The following is a 20,044-nucleotide window of genomic DNA, read 5'->3' on the forward strand; positions in this document are numbered from 1 at the left end:
CATAGACAAGCAGCCATGTTCGGCCTCCTACCAGATCTGACACCACGAGACGTGAGCTCCTCCACCCTCCCTCCTCCTGGCATATCCATCTAACTCTGTCGCGAGCAGTCACACTCGATCTGGTACATCTCCTCCCGCAACCCCGTAACTCAGGCCGCCCTCCTCGACGCCCACGACCAGCGCGACAACAGTCATGGCGGCCCCTCCCAGCAACAGCAACAACACAACTCCTCCTCCCGCCGCGCGGGCCAGCTTCTGATAGAACGATCGGCGCTCGCGCGCCTCCGCGCCGACGAGCAGCAGATGGACCGCCGCCGGCTGCACGTCCAGAATTTCGGCAGCACGTGGCTGAAGCCCCCGGGCGTGCCTAAGAGCCTGCACCAGATGCGCGAGGAGAGGCGTGAGCAGGAGGAGCACGCCGAGGCGATGAGGCGGGAACAGCTCGCGCAGGAGCTTGCCGAGGCCGAGGCCGCGGGCCAGGACGGGCTCGGAGACGTTGCCGAGGGTGAGGAGGCGGGCGAGGGGACAGAGGAGGTGCGGGATCTGGACGATGAGATTCCAGACGCCGAGGAGAGTTTCGGGTTCGATGGTGGGGAGGATAGTATGGCGGACGAGCTGTCGAGCAGTGAGGGCGGCATCCTTGACGACGAAGACGACGAGGACACCGCAGATCAAGAAGATGAGGATGACGAAGATGACAGCGGCACGGCCGTCGACGAGGACGAGAGACGTGATGGGCTTGTGGCTGCGAGAATGCGCATGGCAGACGACGCCTTCAGACAGGCCATGGCGAGGGGCGACGTCGACGGAGACGACATGTACGGCGCGGAAGAGGAGCTCGAAGCCTCGGGCCAAGGCCACATGCTCGACGAGGAGGACCTCCTCGCCCCCGGTGAAGGCGGCGGCGACGACCTGGGCATGGACATGGACGCCGACCTCGACGACGAGATCCCCGAGGCTGGGGAGCTGAGCGGCGTGTACGAGCACACGGATTCCGAGGCCGGGCTGAGCATGATGAGCAGCAGCGACGCGCCCGGGGCGAGCTCTGACGAGGAGGAGGAGGAGGACGACGACGACGATGGGGGTGACATCAGTTTCGCGCCGCGGGCCGCGCCCTTGAGGCCGCCGCCGAGTCCGACGGGCGATCGCGGGCGGGGTCCGAGGAGCAGCATGGACCTGAGCGGGCTGCTCTCTGCGGACGGGAGCAGTATGATGGACAGCAGTCCGAATTTCAGGGCGCAGAGGCGTTGAGGATCCAGGACAAGGGCGGGAGAGCGAGAGAGAGAGATGATGTTGGGCGGGATGAATCAAGATACCCCCTTTTCTGTACTGCATGCAAACTACGATATGGTCAACCTTGGTCTCGAGAAACTGACGGGGAGAAGCGCCGCCTTGACTTCCGGAACCTAGGTCTTGTTTTGGCGGTGCCCCTTTGCACAAAACGACGACGGATGGACGAGAGGCGGGCCACAGGAGTCTGTCTATACGGACCGAAAAAGTGTAGCATTAGACGATATACACGTTACTACAAAAACAAATTAAAAACAAGCCTGCTTCTTCGTCTTTGTCTTCCCAATAGTACGACAAGTGAATAAGAAACACGTCACGCCCCCCCTACTCTTCCTTCCTGTCTTCCACCCATGAATATACGCGCTCCCGGTTCGTGTCGGGGCGCCCGATTCGTGTCGTCGTCGTCGTCGTCGTCCCTGCTAACTCGTCCTCTCGCGGTCTACGCCAATTGTCGGTAGATGAGGAACGGGGCGCAATCAGGGTAGGACAGCAGACGGAGGCTGAAAGACGTGAAAACGCCTTGAACGCCAAGCATGCATGCAGGATAGTGCTACAAACAAACTCCTCGAGGACCTCGGCGCAATCTGCAGGTTATGCTTCGATAATAGCCAACCCTCCCTCCTCCCCCCCAAAACTACGGCCGGCCCCGTCTGCTTCGCTTCGGTGTTCGTGACGGAGACCCCTCTGAGACCGTTGTGTTCGGGCAAGCAACCAGGCACGTTGGGAGCATTCCGGTCGGCCCGGTCATGCGAGTCTTCAGCACGAACCCTCTACCCTTGCCGCCCTCTCTCGGCGTCTTCGAAATCCCGATATGCCCTTTCGAATCGCTCGCCCGGTCTAGAACAGCCACACGTACATGAAGATGAGGCATACGGCCGCGAAAAAGCCGAGCCACACCTTCCAGCCGACGCCGGTGCGCTCGGCCATGAGCAGCATGCGGTTCATGGTGCCGCGGATGCGCAGGCGCGTTGAGTCGAATGTGTCGTTCATCTTCTCGGCAAGCGCCGAAGACTCGCGGATTTCGTCGCCGATGGCCACCGTCATCTGCGGAGCAACGTGTCAGCGGGCTAGTTCGCCTTTCGAACGTTGTCCCGCGTACCAAGCTCCTTCGTAGTAGGAATAGGGTCTAAGGAGGGAGGAGGGGGGAGACGTACACTCTTCAGAATCTTGACCTTGCCCATGATGCCTTCAACCTGCGCGTCGTTCTGGCTCTCGAGCTCGTTCAGCACGGCGTCGCTGTACTGGCCACTGTAAACCAATACCTGTCAGCACACAGACTCTCGAACCAACACCCCCCTCTCTCGCCCGTCGCCGTCGTCGCCACGGCTCCGAATCGGCCTCCGCCTTCAAGTGTAGGGTTTTCGTACCGTTTGTTCGGCGTCGCAGGCCGGAATCCTCGGCTGCCATCGACGCCAAGATAGCTCCCGCCCGAGGGCGGCGCGGGCGAGGCGCTGCTCCCCGCGTATCCGTATCCGTACCCACCGCCGAGCCCTGAAGGCGAGGCGCTTACAGGCCGGCGGCCGGTGTCGCCGGTGTAGCCCTCGAACAGGGCGCTGCGGGAGTCGCGCTGGTGCAGCGAGGAGGCACCGAATCTGTGCGCAACGGGGCAAAATGTCAGCTTCGGTGTCTTTCCCTATTTGTCGGGATCCGCGGTAGATCGCGCAAAAAAAACGAGTCATCGCTAGCGAACTGGCGGACAGAAAGCGGACGAGGTCGCAATACGGAGACGTCATCGCCTTTCAAGTCCGCCCCCCCCCCCCTCGGGGCACCGGCTTGGCCGGAGCTCGCGACATCCAAGTCTTTTGCAATGGCATGCTCGCGTGGAAAGCGCGAGGTTGCAGTTCTCGGAAATGGGTGTCGGTGATGCGTGCTGTGTGGGGAGTCGATGTACGCACCTTGAAGACATGGTGTCCAGATCGTCGCGTCGAGGCGCGCGCGCTGCTACTGCTTCAGCGACGAAGCTCTTTCTCAAGACGACGATAGAAATGCAGGCGATGACCTTCAGTGCCCGTGCTGTGCTTCAAAGAGCGACGTCTAGTAGTGACTTGGAAGGGGGCTCGTTGATTGTCGGACACCTGGGAGGCAACTGGTTTTTTGCTTCTTCGACTTCTTCCCCTCCCCCTGGTCGAGTTGTCATTCAAAAGATCGGTAGCGCTGCTGCAGGCCGGGGTGGGTTGGCCTTGAGGTGCTAGGGAAAAGGTGATGCCAGCTGTAAACGTCGAATCTCGGTTGGGGCGATCTCTACTGATTTAGCGGCCGGCCGTGCTGCTCGGCTCCTTAACCCCCCTTTTTACTTTTTTTTCACCTTCTTGACGTTTTGCTTGGTCTGTCCGGCCCCTGTTCCGAAGAGAGGGTGGGTGGTGCTGTAGGGGTCGGGATTGACGGGTTGGTGGGTGGGTAAATAAGTAATGAGAACAAACAAAGGGGACGGATTTCATGCATGGGAAAGGGAAGACAGAACGCAAGTCAATCAATACTCGTCCAGCATGTATGTGCCCATGGATGACGAGGTGTTTGGGACGTGAAGCGCGGACCAGGAGAGGTTCTCGCGTAAAGTACTCCGTAGGTAGGTAATAGTCTAATGCCCGGAATACGTGCGTCGTCGGGGCGTACCTGTCAAAATAGGACGTCTATTTTGACACTCCTAGTCTCCCCCCTCGCCGTCACGGCCACGTTCTTTGGGCACGGGAGTATCTTGGGGATACGTGTCGTTTCGACATCCAATCGGAAACAGGTAATGAATCCCCAAAGAAAAATATTGGTTGGGCGCGAAAGAGACACATTTTCTAATCAGACGTGGAAACAGACAGGATGTCACTGGGTTTGGCGCTGACCAAAAGCATCTTCGGTGCAGAAAAGGTACTGCTGTCGGACGCGGTTCACTGACTGAGTAGAAAGGCAGGGTTCTAGAACATTCAACCGAGCTGCATATTCTCAGTCTCAGTTCGCCTTACCTTCCTGCACTTCCCAGCCGAGACCTGGCGTTCAGAATACAATAAAAACGTCATGTAACTACTGAAGAATTGGCAATACAATAATACCTACATGGGAATACTGGTTTCTGGCTGTCCATATTGCAGTGCACAGAGGCGGCAAATCTCCCAGGGGACCAAGTACGTACACAACATTGCCAAGGCAGTGCCTGCTTCCAGCAACTTTATGATGCATTGATTGGCGACTAAGCTGGCAGCGTCTGGATCCATGGCTATGTACTGTCGAGCCGAGGAGAGTTTGCTTCCACGAATGCCGGCTAAGCACTGGTTGCCGCAAAAGTCAACAGTCCAACTAGATGCACAAGCACCAAGGGTCCATCCAATGTTGCATAATCTTCATTTCCATGGCACTCGTAGTCAAGATGGTGACATCAAAGGCAGCGCAGCCTGCAGAGCAGATGATGTCCTACGCAACCAAAATAACTGGCTGGATCAGACGACTGAACAACTCGTCTCCATACGGTTCAAGAGCAAGACTCCCACCGGCTCAAAATCACAGGTCCAACCACCACTAAGTCCTTGTCATCGACGATGTAGGGCATGTAGATCGATACTAAAGCCCTGGGCTCTCAAAACTTTTGTGTAATCCCCATTTTCCGTGTTTCTTCGCATGCGCATAAAGTGTGCCTTTTGCCATTTCCCTAATGACTGCCATGATGAGAAGCCGTCACCGTACGTAAAGGTGTGGAGCGGCTGGAGGAAGAAGACGTGCTCGCTGCTTTAATCCTCATCCATCCTGGAATCGTCGGGGGCCTGGAAGTCGTCGTCCTCGTCGTCATCCTCATCCTCAGCAGGGTTCTCCTCGGCAGCCTTCGCGAAGTCGATGACACGGCCGCGGGTACGGCGGCCGCCCTCGACGATGTTGTTCAGATCGATCTCCTCCATGCCATCCTCCTCCTCAACTATAGTCACGGCGGGTTAGTCACAAGATTGCAGTGTAGTTCAAGGCGGCAGGTTCGTCTTACCAGGCTCGGCGACCTGTCGTGATGACGTTAGCTTCGGCGCAAAATGGTAAAAGGTGTCGGCGACTTTATCTACATACCTCGGGGTTCTCCTCGTCGTCGCTAGACTCCTCGTCCTCCTCCATAGGGTCGCTCTTCTCAATGGGCTCCTCGCCGGCAACAGCCTTGCCCTTTTCCTTGATCTCCTCAGAAACGCCAGCAGCGACGTTCTCGTTTTCGGCGGCCATTGTGTCGAGTTTCGTTGGGCTTCGTTCGTGCGTTGTGTGGATGAGCTTGGGCAGTAAGACGCTGTTGCAGAAAATAAAAAAGTGGTGATGGTTGTGGTGGCGGAGAGATAGTTGGGGGTAGGTGTAGGTGGGTGAAGGTTGAGAATGGAAAGTGGAGGCAAAGCCTTGCAGGCAGGCGATGGTTTTATCAGTTCGATCGTACCTTCCCCGGTCCAGGTCCCAGCTTTTTAGACTGTACAAGGCATTTGTAGTGTGCATGCGACTGCGCAGGTGTCTCTGGGCAACAACGCTAGTATATTATAGTGCTAGCGCACTGAGAACCTTCGTGCACGTGCCATATTCACTCCTTCCTGCCTGCCATAGTAAACTACCTAGCTACGGGAGCTTCCATACTGCAAATTATCCTAGACGAGTCCAGGCAAGAGACAATCAGCGGCCAACTACGTACCTCAGTACTATACTCCGCTGCAATAACGCATATTTAACCATACGGCGAGGAATTCTGATTTAGTGACAGGGAGAGCCCTATTTCCGTGAGATGGAAAGCATTGAAGTCGTTAATAGTGTACCGAACAGGGACTACTTGTCGAACAGGTGCTTCACAGTTGGCGACAGGCCATTTGCGTTTACGTGACACCAACTCCAGTGTCCATTGACGAAGAGACAGGTATAGAGTGCTGTGTGCAGCTTCTTCAGGCCCAGATCACTGCTGGCCCATAAATGTCACCATTTCTGTGCAACAGGGCAGAGTCGCGAATACGTCTGCCAGGCTTCGATGCCCAAAAGGAAACTCATGCGGTAGTGAGGAACGCAAACCATCATCTATTGGGTATTCGTCATGGCCCTCCTCTATTTTCCTTCTCCCCCACCCGTGACCGTCATCAGCACGACAATGGCAATCACCCACCAGTACCTGCACAAAGGTTAGCAACTCCTCCCCTACTTCCCAGGCCGCCGACGCTTGCAGGATGGATTCAACATACTTTATCCAGAACGGCTTCTCCTCCTGGACGACCTTCCTACCCTCGGGGCTCAGAACAATCGGCTTGTTCAACTCGGGCGTCTTCCCCTGCACGCCGACCCGCACGACAGCCTGCGGGCCGAAATCCCTCGTCGCACCCGCATCGATCAGTACGCCCTTGAGCCCAGCACCCACGACGTCCCCCGAGACGTCGTCCACGTTGAGTATGATGTTGGGCGCGTACCCCTTGGCAAAGTTCTCTGTCGACGCCACGGACACGGACGAGGTCCACTCCGACGTTGAGGGGTTGAAGACGCCGATGCGGACGAGCTTCGGGGCCGGGGTGTCGTTGGCGCCGGCCCCGAGGTCGGGCGCCTCGTATGAGGTGACACTGGCGTCGGCAGGCTCCTTGGCGTCGTACTCGACCTCAGCGAGAAGGACAGGCGTCTGCGGTGTGGGTGAGACGGGCTCGATGTAGACCTTTGCAAGGCGCGTTTCGGCGGCGGCGAGGGTCGCTACGAAGAGCGCTGAGAGGAGGGTAGTCGGGCGCATGGTTGCGGGATGCCTTTGTAATGTATAAGCCGTTCGTGTATAGATTTATATGTGCGCGCGGGCGCGCTCTGGCCTCAGCTGCAGGTTTGTTGAGGGGAATATACAGGTTGCGGACGAGGTTGTGACGTTGAATGGTGAATGACAGCAGAGAGGCTCGATGGGGTAGCCTTGCTAGAGGCCGGGATTAGCTCGGCTGATTGCCCTGTGTGCGTGTGCGCGCGCGCGCCACGGCTGGAGAGCCGAATTGTCAATCTGCTCGCTATTGAACACGCCTCGGCAAAAGATAAAGAATTGGTCTCAAAGCATGGCATTTCCAAAATATTCCAAATCAAGTGGTGCGTATTCTGCAAACATTTCAGAAGAACACTGGTATTTCGTTGACGCTGTCACTCATGATATTTGAATAAAACAAAACGTTTCCCCCTGTCCAAACGCCGTCTAACCATGCTTCTTGAGGCGGCAGTAATGCCCACCCATTTTTAAAATTAGAATGACCACTAAAATACGCCTTCCTCATGAAGGCTGTTTATGCAGCCTGTGAAGGGCCTGCTCCCTCGCCGTGCGGCGACTTGGCTGGGCTCGCGTCGTCCGGCGAGTCGCCGCTGTCGTCGCATGCTTCATCAGAAATTTCCGTCGAGCCGCCGTCGTCGATCACGTCGGAATCATCGGCTTCGTCAACCGCATCCTCCTCTTGCAGTGCGTAGCCCGGACAGCGCTCGACGAGGCCGCGATAGTACGCCACAAGGATCTCGGGGTTCGGAACAATCTTCCAGTCCACCCTGTAGAGAAACTCGAGCTCCAACAGCTTGAGCTCAGCGACCCTCACTCCCCCCACCCGCGCGTACGTTGTGTTATTCCAGAACAGATCTGACAAGCCTTTGGCTGCTACAGTGGCTGCCGTTATCAAGAAACGATGAACGGTGAGTGTATTGATGGTGAATTCAGGGTATAAAGCGCATAGACGGTCGATATAGTAGACCATGGATAGTAGCAGAGGCGGCGTCAGCGTCGCATGTTTTGCTAGTCTGTTGAGATATTCAAGAACCGAAATGCTCGGTGCGGTTCTGTTTAAAAGGCTGGTGAGCACTACAGCATCACAGGCGTGAGGGCAAAGAGGGGAGAGGACATTGCTTACCTCGAGTGGAAACGGGTCAGGCTCCCGGAACGCAGGGCAAGCGCGTCATTGGTTTCGATCAGCTCGGAGAGCATGTGTGATATCAAGACAACCATATCTTCGACGACACAAAACTCGTATCGCTGCGGCAAGATTTTCGGGGGGGCAGCTGTGGGCTTGGGGCGCTTAGCCGCGCTCGAGGAGGACGATAACGACGACGACTCGCCCGTGGTGGATGCACTCGCCGCCTGCGCGGCGGCAGGGTCCTGGGAATTTCGTCGCTTGCCAGGCGACGCAATAGCGGCCGAGGCCTCGCGGATGGCGGGTGCCACGGCGACTTGCGCTTGCGGGTGTGGTTTCCATTGTGTGCCGGGCGGCGGTTGCGGTGCCGACTGGTCTATCGGCTGTGGACGCGGCGTTGGTGGGGGTTCGGCAGGCGTCACTGGCACAGAAACGCGCGGGTCGTTGGTGGCTTCAGCGGGAACATTTTCTGCGCGCTGCTGGGCCGAAGACTCCATGGGGGAATACTGGGTACCGGCGTCGACAGCTACATAGCGTCGCGGGTGTTGTTGAGAGGAAGGCGAGGTCATTGAGGCGGACGGAGAAGATCTGGAGGCAGAGTGCCGCCGCGGCAAAGGGGCCGAAAGCCGGGCAGGAGACGAGTGCGGGGAGGGTCGCGTAGGGACATAGTGGAAGCTGTTGGGCGAGGCATTGGCGGAACCGGCGACGACGGGAGATGTTGTCAACATGGTCCCGGGCGCATCGTGGGTTCGCAGGCGGCAGAGAGAGCGGACCGGCGACGAGCTGAGAAGTTACTGTGAGAAAGCTGAGGATTTGGGCAGATTGGGTGGGATAAGATCTGGCCGTGCAGCGTGTGGTGCACGCGGTGTGTGATGTAAGGCGGCGGTCGGAAGGTCCAGATTTGCAGATTGCCAAAAAGCTGAGATCAGATTGACACAGGCACACGGGCGGAAAATCGGCAAAGGGGGCTTTTCGTTGCCGACTTGGTGGACGTGATGGATGCGACAGACTGGCGCTACTGCGTGAACTCCGGTATTGCCACCCCCTCGCCCTTGGGCAAAAAACCTGGCCAAGATACGGAGACTGACCAGAGTCTGTCTGGACGGCAGTTTGGCATCAATCATGGACTAGCGGCGACGGCGGCAGCAGCAAAAGGTAACCAGAGCAAGGGAGTAGCAACACAAGGCTATGGAAAATAACAGAAGAAGGGAAAAAAGAAAACGAAAAAAGTGGACTGGGACGAGTAAGGACACCGCCACGAGTCACTGTACGATGGTAGGGGTAATTAACTTACCCCTGCCACCCTATATGTCTACCTATGTGTTATGGTTACTCTATGTACTTTAGGTATGATCTGGTGGTCTCCAGTGTCGGAGAGGGAGTTGGAATGAATTACGGATACACTGACCACCTACCTCCTTAGGTACCCATCTCGGAAGTGCCCGTAGGAGCAGTCCGCTGCCCTACCCATGCACCGCCTGGCCAGTATGGATGATGTTGACTAGCATGGTTGGACATATGCACATTTGTTTGTATATGCCAAATGCCAATGAGGTTGGACATGGCAAGGGATGAGGGAGCGCCCTCTGCGGTCTCGGCACAGAGCCCAAGTCTTACACTACTAGCTAGGTTATGGGGAAGATACAAGTGCACTACTGTATTTCACACTGACACTCTGGCTGCTGCTTCCTCTTCTTGGGTACATCCGAACGGTGCCATTGTTGTTCGAACGCCCGTCCAATCTCGTTATCGATGGCAGCGCTGCCTGCCCTCATGCCCTCTCATTCCTACGATTCAATACCCAGAAGGGGTGGGGCCGCTCTTCTGGATTGGGACACCGAGAGGAATGCCGCTAAGGCTGCTCTGGGGCCGGTGCTGCAACCATTTTACCGCTAGCTGGAGAGATTCCGCGAACCAAGTGCCCTCTTGCGCATATGCTAGCAAGGTCTTGGCTGGTTCGAGGCCTATCGGCGACCGCAAGCGCCGTCCGGGGCGGCTCAGGCTCTGCCTCTGTCTATCCGCCCGCCTGACTCGGCTTCAATGTGCAGGTATACACGAGGGCGCATTCGGCGCCGTATGAGGGCCAGCCATCTACTACTGCGATATGTTCTGTCCTATGTTTATCGTATACCCCCTTGGCCATGATCTCCAACTTAGTGGGCCATTCGTCAATTGCCACTTCTATTGCGCCAGAAAATCGACGCCTCATCTTCATGACAGTGCCGCCGTGGTTCCGATGTCGCCGAGCTGGTTCGGTTTTCGATACTCGGTTCGCGTTGTTCCCGGGCGTCACGTTGGTTAGATATCAACGACAAGTTGATGTCCTGGCAATGGACGTCTAGCTCTATAGCATCTTCCGTAGATCCTCTTGGTCCTGTAAATGCAGAGTATAGGTCCTCTCTATTTAATACACTTTGACTAGAAGGCCTTTGAAGCAACTAAAAAAGTTATTCGATGTGGAATCCGGTAGGTATCTATCTGGCTTAGAGATAGCTACTTTTGCCTTTTTTTTCTTTCGGCATCGACGCTGGCTTCACCTAGCTACCCACCCACCCTACCTATGAGAGGACGTGCAAAGCTCGAAAATCTTGACTTCCCGGTTAGCTCAATTGGTCAGAGCGTCGGACTTTTAGCCATAGGTTCTCCGCGAGCCTTGCTGAGGACATCCGAAGGCTGCGAGTTCGACCCTCGCATCGGGAGAATTGATTTTGCTGTTCCTAGCAATTTTATCGTATAGTTTTGCTGCGAGCTGGGCTTTGCATGGCGGCCTGTGATTACACTGGTGTTTAGAGCCGTGCCCGGTCCCTTGTGATCGGTTTTTAAACAATCACATACTGGAACAAGAGGTGATGTTTCATAAACTCCTCCCTCCGCCATCCAAGGTTTATCTGTTTGCCAATGTCCCAGACACAATGAAGATTCGCTACCAACCGCTCAGAGAGTCAGTGGTGTCTTGTCTCCTCCAGCATATTATAGATTTCGCTAGGTTAGTTCGGCACGGACGGCCCGGGCATTAATCATTGAAATAGGCCCAACAAGCTGCTCACGACACGTCGAGCCGCCACAAGTTGCGTGCTTAACAAAGGCCTTGCGGTAGTCCATGCTGCATTTGTCGGGTGCTCTAGCCGCTTTCCGGCGCAGTCAGAAACTTGTTGATATGTATATAGCAGTTGTTAGAAATTGGGCACTTGGAGCGAGGGGCCCACGAAGCTGAACAAGCACTAGTAAGTCGGTTTATCTGGCAAAGATTCCATTTCCCAAGGTACACCATGTATAAGTCACGACAAGTACGGACCGACGTGGCGGAAGGAGACAACACGGCAGAGACAGCCAAGCAGGGGTTTAGCCGCATGGCGGTCCTTACCTGGGCAGGTGCAATACAACCGGGTGAAGCTTCTACTAGACGTCGAGGTCCCGTCACGGTCCGAGAAACCTTTGCATAATCAATTCGATTAGCGAGATTCCTCTTGCATGCAAATGGCATGGTTTAAATCGACAACTTCCTTAACATCCAGCGCTGTTACACTGACACTGGTCGCTCTACCCCAAGCTTCAGCTAGCTACCTACCTACCTACCTACTACCTACCTTACTTAGCATGTGAGAATCCTGAAACCGGCGGGTTGCGATATAAGATAGAGAACGCACGTGCCTCACCCCAGGTTTTCCACAGCCGATAGTCTCCCAGTCGCCCAGTTGCCCAAACCATCGGTCCCGACGTGATCATCCGCGATCTATTTCGTGGACGACATCCATCTTCGGTTCCTTTTGTTTCCAGAGGGACGATCCTCGGTCCTCGATCCAACCCCTCGACTCTCTTGGATAGCACATACGAATCAAGGTCTTCGGGTATTGCCACACGCGTTTGGGAAACGCCTGGCCACGCCTGTCCACGGAGCACAGCCCACATTTGCTCTCTCATTGACCGTTTGCATGGACCTTGACCTCTGACGCCCGCAAGATCCATTGCCGCAGCTGCACCACCTCGCCCTTGCAAGCACATGACGCCGTGGCCGAAAGACGATAGCAGACAACGGAAGCTCCCCTCTACATACCATATCAAGCCGCCCGTCGAATCTTCCGCCATGACGCGCTCGTCGAATTCCCCGATTCTTTCGCAACTATTGAGTGCAAGGAGCTACGCCGAGCAGACGGGTGCGCTGCGGGCGCTTAAGAACGATATCGTCGGGCATGCACAGAAGAAGGAGATGTGGGCTGGGCTGGGCGCCCTGAAACCCATCGTCCAGATACTCAATGCTGCCCGATCGCCAGCCAAGGTCAACGGCAAGGACACTCGGCCCAGTGCCAGCCCCCGATGGGTGAGCGAGGAGGAGAATGTGAGACTTCAGGCGCTCCAGCTGCTGGCGAGCTTCGCCAACGGTATGTCTTCATCTCGCTGCCATGGTTCCCAGGTCGCGTACTGACTGAGGTCTGTTCCAGGTGGCACCGCCTTTGTTGAGCCTCTTCTCGCTGCCGGGGCCCTGCCAGCTGTGCTAGACAACATTTGCCCCGTCTCGAACGCCCCCTTGCTCGTTACGGCTGCTCTACGCGTTCTACTCAACATCATCGAAGCCGCTGCTCTGGCGCAGCCGACCTCTCCGGTGGACACGCAGGCTTTGGCCGAAGCCATCTTTGCTTCTGAGCACATCGATTCCTTCAACAACATATTATCTAGTACATCTAACACGTCCGACCAACAAACACAAGTCATATTGGTAGCGAACATAATCAGTCAGTCATGTCGGGACGAGAGGCATCAACTCGCCATGGCAAGCCAAGGTGTGCTCGATTCACTCGCAACGCGGCTGGCGAGCATCGCCGTCGCCCTAGGGCATGTCATCCCGTACGCCGAGGTGCTCGGCCGCGTGGATCGGATGTCGGACTTCATACCGGAGCCCTCGCCGTCAAGCTCTACTCTGGCCCCGATCTTGGAGGCACTGGCCACCATAATCTCAGACTCTCGGTTCAGGGCTTGCATGTTGCTGTGCTCCCCAGCGATCATGGCCATCTTTCCCGCTATGAAGTTTACACCATCAAAGGAAGTCAGGGCTCCCTGGAACTCTCTTGATGTTAGCGGCCTGGGATTTGCACGGCAGCAAAGTCTCAGCGCCGTAGACTATCTGCTTCCTGCCGTCCCTATCCACCAAGGCCGGGTCTCTGGTTCCCAACAATCGCATTTCCCTGCTTTGGGTTCCTCAGAAGCGCGAGAGCGGGCTCGCTCAGCGGCGACCAAGTACACTTCTACAGCTTCTGTCTGGGAGGCTTCCCGGTTCGAGCTGTTTGGTAACGAAGGGGAGCCTGAAGAGGAGCAAGAGAGCCCTCTCATTCCTTGGTTGATTGTTTTGGTCAGGTCACGGCAGAATATGGAACGGTTGATGGCCGCCAACCTTCTCACCTCGCTCTTCCGGTCTGGGTTCGGCATCAAGTGCTTGAGAGAAGCCAGCCTTGGGTTACTGGTTGTCCCTGTGCTCATGGACATGTTGGACCAACTTCAGTCAGCGCCACCCATTGTCAAGTCGCCCCTTGTCGATGCGGATACAGCATTGAGGTGGGCAATGCTGGAGAGGACGCCAGCAATACTCGCTCGAATGATCACGGACAGCGAGCCGCTCCAAAAGGCTGCTTTCGATTGCGGAGCCGTCAAATGCTATAGCAAGCTCCTCAAGGATGCGTATGAGCCGATCCCAGCGTCGGCGTACGCCAAGGTTTGGTCGCCGCAAGTGGACCACGCCATGGAGGCGGAAGACACACCTCCCTCGTGTGCTCTGGGGCCAGAAGGGCAGCCGCCGCTCCTAGCTCACAGGATAAGGATGCGCGAAAGCGCCCTAAAAGCGATAGGCGCTCTGGCGGCCGGCAAGGACGAGTATCGTAAGGCTTTCGTGGAGCAGGATGTCGTCGCTCACATTGTGCAATCACTCTCACCTACGCCTGGCAAGCCGTCAAATCCCAAGGACCGCAGCAAGCCTAACGAACCGGATGGACCCGTGGGCGATGGATCTTCATCTGACCATAATTCCGGGTACGGCAGCAATCCATTGTCGGTGCTGATTGCGGGCTGTCACGCAGTCAGAATGCTGTCGCGGTCCGTAAGCATTCTCAGAACATCATTGGTGGACTACGCCGTGGCTGTCCCTCTCTTCCGGTTCCTTAGACATCCCGACGCAGATGTTCAAATTGCCGCCACTGCTGCGATATGCAATTTGGTCACCGAGGTCAGCCCCATGAGGGAGGTGAGTGCAAAGATGACGTCCTGTCTCGAAAAGCATGAATGAAGCTGATGAATTGCAGGTTCTGGCCGATCGGGGTGTCATGAAAATTCTGTGCGAGCATGCGCATTCCCTCAATCCCGCGCTCCGCCTCAATGCCCTTTGGGCATTGAAGCATTTCGTGCACGCAGTTGACCCGGAGACCAAGAAGCATTGCTTGGATGTGCTCGGGTCTGGTTGGCTGGTGCAGCTCATCTGTGACGACACGGAGGACGACGCACTATTCCTCGCGAGATATAAAATGGACAAACAAAATGCGGTGGACAGCGGGGACGACATGGACGGCGACATCGAAATGGACCAGGCAGACCCGTTGTCCAAGTCATGGATAAGCTCGACGATGCCGCCACAAGACGCAGATGGCAAGCGATCGGCCAAACTCCGACAGGCAGAAGCCAGGCTAGCAGCTCTTCGCGAGGCTGAGATCAACCCGTTACGAAAAGCGCGAAACGATGACCTCGCCATCCAGGAACAAGGTCTCGACTTTATTCGGAACATGATAGGGGCGGCAAGCTCTGGATCGAACTCTGAATCGCCCAGCGACACCACGGAGATGATTGATTACCTCTTCAGAGAACTCGGACAGGATAGGTTCTTTGACATCCTCGCCAGGAAGCTGCAGGCCAAGGTCCTCCATCCAACGTCGAGACGATCCGCGGGGTCGGCGCGCGAGGCCCGGGTGCTCTACCCACAAGCCAAGATCATCGAGGCGGTAGTTTTCATCCTGGTCCACATGGCGGCTAGCATCCCGCGCCACCGGCAGCTGATCATTGCTCAGACGGACTTGCTCAAGTTGCTGGCGAACCACTTCAATAGTAAGGATAAGGAGGTGCGGGTTGCCCTCTGCCACCTAATCAGCAATCTCACATGGCAGGACGACGAGAGCGATACGCGAGCGTGTGCCCAGCGGGCGTACGAACTGAAGAAGCTGGGTTTCTTGACCAAGCTGGAGGGGCTGGAAGACGATTGCGAACTGGACGTTCGGGAGCGGGCTAAGAGCGCGGTGTGGCAGATGAAACAGGTCAGCAGTTACTAGACGGCGATTCAGCCGGGAGGTGCTGCCGGTTGAAAGGGTCTCTCATGCATGTATGATATAGATGTACATGGAGTTTTTTTGGGGGTTTTTTTTTTTGCTGTAGGGATACGGTACACGGTACAACAGTACATGATGAATCAAGTACAAACACGGGTTGACCAGACGTGCTTCAAGGATTGTCGAGGACCAGAACCCTGCGGGCCAGCCTCGCCTGTCCCCCGGAAGCGGCGGATGGGCTCACCCCTCATGTGATCCGATGATCGTGGTCGGAACAGTAAGCTCTGGAAAAGAACTGAGGTCAAGAATAGGGTAGTGGCCGGGGGTCCACTATAGGTTCAGTGAGGATGTGGGCGCTACGGCGTACGGACAGGGGTCCGACCCGGATCACGATCGACAGCCGGGGTCGCTCGGCACAGGGTTTGGTATGTTGCTGGTGGTACGATGCCGCCCTCCTTGGGGAGGGGGAGGGGGGGGTGAGGAACCACTTTACAGCAAGGGTACTGGTAACCGACAGCGTCGCGAGTGCAGCCTGCTGGATGTCCCTGGACGACAAGAGCACGGACTTGCGATGTTTCTAGATGAAGCACGGTGTTGCTTCATAAGGGCTACCATAATAGACAGTTTAGGAGTATCTCTCAAGTGGGCTTGCGCGCCAGCTCCACGAGACGGTGGGCAGTGTGACTAGGACGGGTTTCGTGGTTCAAGGGAACATCAACCCTCCATCTCGAGACTGGGGCCACCGCAAGACGCCTCTGGAAATCACGAGATGAGTACGTCGGTAAACACTATTGGATACCTTGGTTCGGAACATCTTCTACCAGCTTCTTTACCGTACTTGTATAAGTGCTCGACGGAGGTAGGTAGGCATTTAAGCAGTAACCAATGAAGCGGCACGTTCAGTTTTCATTTCCCTTTTTTCCCCCTTTCCCCTCCTTTTTCTCTTGCCCTTTCTCTTGTCCTTGAGTTCACACGACGGCGGCGTTGCTTGGAGTATCGTTTTCGAAGGACTTACGATGTATACTGCATGAGCCGTTAGTGGATGCCGATGTGATGACACACGCATTGAGCTGCGGCCCTCGTTATTAGTCATCGTATGGACGAGTGTACCTATGGAAGTCTGATGGCGGCCTCGGCCGGGCCGGGCCCTGAAGTGCTCTGAGTCACACCACGTGGTGTCTAGATCGCCAACGTATCGGCCGTTCATTACGTCAACATTATCGTTTTCACACTCATAAAGAAGCAACCTTTGACCTACGACATTAGCCTTGGGCATTGATGTTGAGGGAGAGAGACACACAGAGGCGTTCTGCGGCTTTGTGGAGCAAGGGTGACGTCCACCAACTGCTCCATTCGGCGGCGTCGTCGGCCCACTACCGGTAGGCCAGGTCACCTTTTCTTGCATCCTCGTTGGGCTGCGAGTGGAGGAGGGTCGGCGAACGGCGAGTCTGTGCATGTTCCCCGGCCGGCACTTGCTTCTTTGTCGTTGTTCGGCATTTGCCGCTACGTGTTGAGTGAGCAAGCTTCGTTTGATCGTCAGGACGTCTGGATGGCGTATGGGCATATGTACGCTGCATGCAGTCAGCAGAGGTCAGTACTCAAACGCATCAATCCCGGGACACGTCGGTCATATTTGCGTCGAGATGATGTACGAGACTACCGGTAGGGCCAGCCGGCGGGCGGCCTCGGCCTGGCTTTTGCATGTTGAGCTCATTGGAATAAGGAATGGGAAGCTGCTTTCGAGGAGAATGATTAGATGCATGATTTGATGCTCTCTTCCTTACCGAACCGGATACCCACACCCTCCTCACGTAGCGTCTTCCCAGATACACCCGTGAACATGTACCGGAATGGTCTCCGGCATAGGCGGAGCTGACGCTCACATAACCTCCAATCCTGGCAAGCCGTTGATGATCTCATCCTCGACCGATCGCTTCCCAACAATACCCCCCCTCCCCCTGTCTCCGCCGCGCTTTCATCTCAGCTATCGAATTGGAGGGAAGTCACAAAAGAAATGCGATCTTGGCCCAGTGTGTGCCGCCCTTCGGCAGCCCTGGGAGCGGACCCAGAGTATGATGCCCCTGACGCTCACGATTACCCTGGACATCCTGGCCAACCTTGCCTCGCCTTGCTTTGCCAGACATAGTAGGTCTCCTGACTTGAAGAATCTGACAGCGAGATGTTCCTTCGGTTTCCGAGACGGACAGAACCTTCTGTGATCCACCCTGTCTTTCAACTCGTCCATCTGTCCTTGGCCACGACACTGTGTGCCTCGGCGGAGGGGTACCAGGGTCCGTCTCATTGTCAAATCGCAGGTTTACACCGTGCGTGCGAGGCACGAACAGCAATCGGCGAGTTCGGGCTTCAAGGTGGCATCGGACTTGCAGCTACGACATTGTGCCATCACCTTCCGGGCCAATGGTTAAATGTTGCCATGAACTGGATAGAGGGCACTTGTCTCGTTCAGAAATATAAGACCATCATACTCTTCTCCTTTTTACAGACCTGTTCTGTACCATAGTCCTGCAATCATTCCAACGAGCTAAACTTATCGTAGCTTTTCCGATACCACCAACGCAAAATCCTGCCTGGTTGTCCATTGGGCCTCTCCGAGATACACAATCTTACCAACACTTGATCCGGATAGTCGCCGTCATGGGCCTAATTCTCAAGAGGGATAACGACGCACTCAACGTCAACCCGCTCCCACGTATCTATGAGGAACTCAGCGTCAATGGCTCCAATTGGCTTTGGGCTTGCTTTGCAATCTACTCGTTCTTTTTTGTACGTCCTCCGAACACGTCTCTCCCGACTCTGCTAACACGCGCCAGCTTGGTGTCTATGCCCTGTCATACAAGCCCAGAGGTCATGAGAAGATCTTCCACTACCTCTTGAGCATCGCCCTGCTCGTCGGCGCCATCACTTACTTCGCCAATGCCTCCAACCTCGGCTGGTCTGTTGTGACCCAGGCCGACTCGGGTGGTGCCCCACGACAGATCTTCTTCAACAAGTACATCAACTGGGTCGTGGCTTTCCCCATCGTCAACATCCTTCTCGGTCTCGTCGCAAACTCCTCGTGGGCCACAATCGTTTGGCACATTGCCCTCTCCTGGGTTTGGGTCATCAGCTACCTGGTGTCCGCCTACACCCCTTCCGTCTACAAGTGGGGTTTCTTCGTCTTCGGCACCGTCGCGTATCTAGTCATGGCCGCCTCCACCTGCGGCGAGGGAAGTGCCAGGGCGAAGCGTGTTGGCACCCAAAGAGACTACTATATCCTCGCCGGCTACTTCAATCTCCTGTGGCTCCTCTACCCCATTGCCTTTGGCATTTCCGAGGGCGGAAACACCATTGGCGTCACTCCCCACTTCATCTTCTTCGGCGTCCTGGACCTCCTCATGATCCCTTTCGGTGCAGTCATCTTCCTGGTGCTCTCCAGGAAGTGGGACTACAACGCTTTGAACCTGTACTTTACTCAGTACGGCCGTGTCCCTCAGGGCGGAAATTTACCTGAGAAGTCGGCGCCTTCTGCTGCCGCGCCTTCGATGGCGGCTCCTGCTGGAGCCCAGCAAGTCTAGGCAACATCTTGAACACGGCGCAGTTCTAAGACGGATACCGATCCTTGCTTTCAGATGATTAAAGAACCCTTAAAAAAAAGAACAAAATACCGTAATTTCATACGGAAAAGAGAGCACATTCATTTCATAATGGTCGTTGAAAGGGAAGGTCGCCATAGACCGGGTGGAGTATGGACTGGAGATACCCTCGCTCGTTTTGTTTTAATTCGGATTCCTCTTGACGTTTTGACAGTCAAACTTAAATAATTTTAATGGGGAACGGTAATATGTCATCGGAATAATATCTTGACTGTAGCATTCAGCTAGGTTTCATTTCTACATACTTCTTGGAAATCTATAATGGCCGAATTGCCAACACTTTGATTGACGATACTGAAGGGGTGTCTCGAGAAGTAAGAGAGTGAGGAATTTACATATCTACCGTACATCAATAGAAGCCAGAGCTATTTGTAGCTGCCCGAAGCGTGGTCAGCGTTTCGTTCACATACTACGGCCACGGACCCGCCATGACAATTACGAATGATACGTTGGTCCCAGGGAGAGGGCAAACTGCTTCAAGGTCAATTGGCAAGCAAGGACTCGTGCCCAGGTCAATCATTAGGAAGGGCGGGAGCGAGCAAAGTGGCAGTGTGGAGTTAAAGACTATGAGAGCATACCGGACCGTTTGTTAGCAGAACAGCCACTCATCGTCCCAGCATAATCAATAATTAACATTTCCTACCCCGTAAGAAACCGTAAAGCTATTCCAGTAGCCTGGAGAGACTGTTAGTAGATGGGAAACACTGGCGGGTGCTCTTGGTCTCGGTGGCATTCATGTATAGCCGTACGGCACTGCAGCGTTCTGTCATGGATGTCGGGGCTCAACAACCAATAACGGAGCCCCTGAGCCTGTTGAGGGTGTATACAACGGTCCATCCAGTCCAGGCAGCTTTAGTCGACGTATTCGTCGGCGAACACTACATTCCAAGATGCCCGTGTCGGGTGAGGCGTCTCGGCCGCTGGCTCGGCATCGACCTGACCAGTGCACTTGAACATCTTTCCAGCTCGCAAC

The 20,044-nt window shown here is 55.6% G+C and overlaps 8 protein-coding genes and 1 non-coding gene across 9 annotated transcripts; 4 read left to right on the forward strand and 5 right to left on the reverse strand.

Moving 5' to 3' along the window:
• Positions 1-15: 15 nt before the first annotated feature.
• Positions 16-1,251, forward strand: LY79DRAFT_666507 (Apc15p protein-domain-containing protein; the record flags this gene model as incomplete). Its single annotated transcript, XM_060563237.1, has 2 exons — positions 16-51; positions 109-1,251. 2 exons carry the CDS (start codon positions 16-18, stop codon positions 1,249-1,251), a joined length of 1,179 nt encoding a protein of 392 aa, XP_060418452.1.
• An 876-nt stretch (positions 1,252-2,127) lies between these two features.
• Positions 2,128-3,196, reverse strand: LY79DRAFT_666508 (SNARE domain-containing protein; the record flags this gene model as incomplete). The annotated part of the gene is made up of 4 exons (XM_060563238.1): positions 2,128-2,334; positions 2,445-2,538; positions 2,658-2,882; positions 3,186-3,196. The coding sequence occupies 4 exons, from the start codon at positions 3,194-3,196 to the stop codon at positions 2,128-2,130; spliced, it is 537 nt and encodes a 178-aa protein (XP_060418453.1).
• A 1,807-nt stretch (positions 3,197-5,003) lies between these two features.
• LY79DRAFT_576501 (histone chaperone domain CHZ-domain-containing protein) lies at positions 5,004-5,472 on the reverse strand (the record flags this gene model as incomplete). Its single annotated transcript, XM_060559799.1, has 3 exons — positions 5,004-5,185; positions 5,249-5,261; positions 5,326-5,472. The coding sequence occupies 3 exons, from the start codon at positions 5,470-5,472 to the stop codon at positions 5,004-5,006; spliced, it is 342 nt and encodes a 113-aa protein (XP_060418454.1).
• A 345-nt stretch (positions 5,473-5,817) lies between these two features.
• Positions 5,818-7,320, reverse strand: LY79DRAFT_540723 (uncharacterized protein). The gene has a single exon (XM_060556890.1). It carries the CDS (start codon positions 6,983-6,985, stop codon positions 6,176-6,178), a length of 810 nt encoding a protein of 269 aa, XP_060418455.1. The 5' UTR covers positions 6,986-7,320; the 3' UTR covers positions 5,818-6,175.
• A 191-nt stretch (positions 7,321-7,511) lies between these two features.
• On the reverse strand, positions 7,512-8,848 carry LY79DRAFT_576503 (cyclin; the record flags this gene model as incomplete). Its single annotated transcript, XM_060559800.1, has 2 exons — positions 7,512-8,049; positions 8,121-8,848. The coding sequence occupies 2 exons, from the start codon at positions 8,846-8,848 to the stop codon at positions 7,512-7,514; spliced, it is 1,266 nt and encodes a 421-aa protein (XP_060418456.1).
• A 1,866-nt stretch (positions 8,849-10,714) lies between these two features.
• LY79DRAFT_t44 lies at positions 10,715-10,820 on the forward strand. Its single transcript has one exon. It is a non-coding gene; the product is annotated as a tRNA-Lys (tRNA).
• Positions 10,821-11,704: 884 nt separating this feature from the next.
• Positions 11,705-15,590, forward strand: LY79DRAFT_540728 (armadillo repeat protein). The gene is made up of 3 exons (XM_060556891.1): positions 11,705-12,499; positions 12,560-14,349; positions 14,408-15,590. The coding sequence occupies exons 1-3, from the start codon at positions 12,121-12,123 to the stop codon at positions 15,419-15,421; spliced, it is 3,183 nt and encodes a 1,060-aa protein (XP_060418457.1). The 5' UTR covers positions 11,705-12,120; the 3' UTR covers positions 15,422-15,590.
• Positions 15,591-16,144: 554 nt separating this feature from the next.
• LY79DRAFT_353228 (uncharacterized protein) lies at positions 16,145-17,125 on the reverse strand. Its single transcript, XM_060552662.1, has one exon. The coding sequence runs from the start codon at positions 16,980-16,982 to the stop codon at positions 16,290-16,292; it is 693 nt and encodes a 230-aa protein (XP_060418458.1). The 5' UTR covers positions 16,983-17,125; the 3' UTR covers positions 16,145-16,289.
• A 730-nt stretch (positions 17,126-17,855) lies between these two features.
• LY79DRAFT_353128 (uncharacterized protein) lies at positions 17,856-19,400 on the forward strand. The gene is made up of 2 exons (XM_060552661.1): positions 17,856-18,202; positions 18,250-19,400. Exons 1-2 carry the CDS (start codon positions 18,074-18,076, stop codon positions 18,991-18,993), a joined length of 873 nt encoding a protein of 290 aa, XP_060418459.1. The 5' UTR covers positions 17,856-18,073; the 3' UTR covers positions 18,994-19,400.
• Positions 19,401-20,044: the final 644 nt, after the last annotated feature.

This window comes from Colletotrichum navitas, assembly GCF_030913465.1.
Source record: "Colletotrichum navitas strain CBS 125086 chromosome Unknown LY79scaffold_7, whole genome shotgun sequence".
NCBI classification, from domain to species: domain Eukaryota; kingdom Fungi; phylum Ascomycota; class Sordariomycetes; order Glomerellales; family Glomerellaceae; genus Colletotrichum; species Colletotrichum navitas.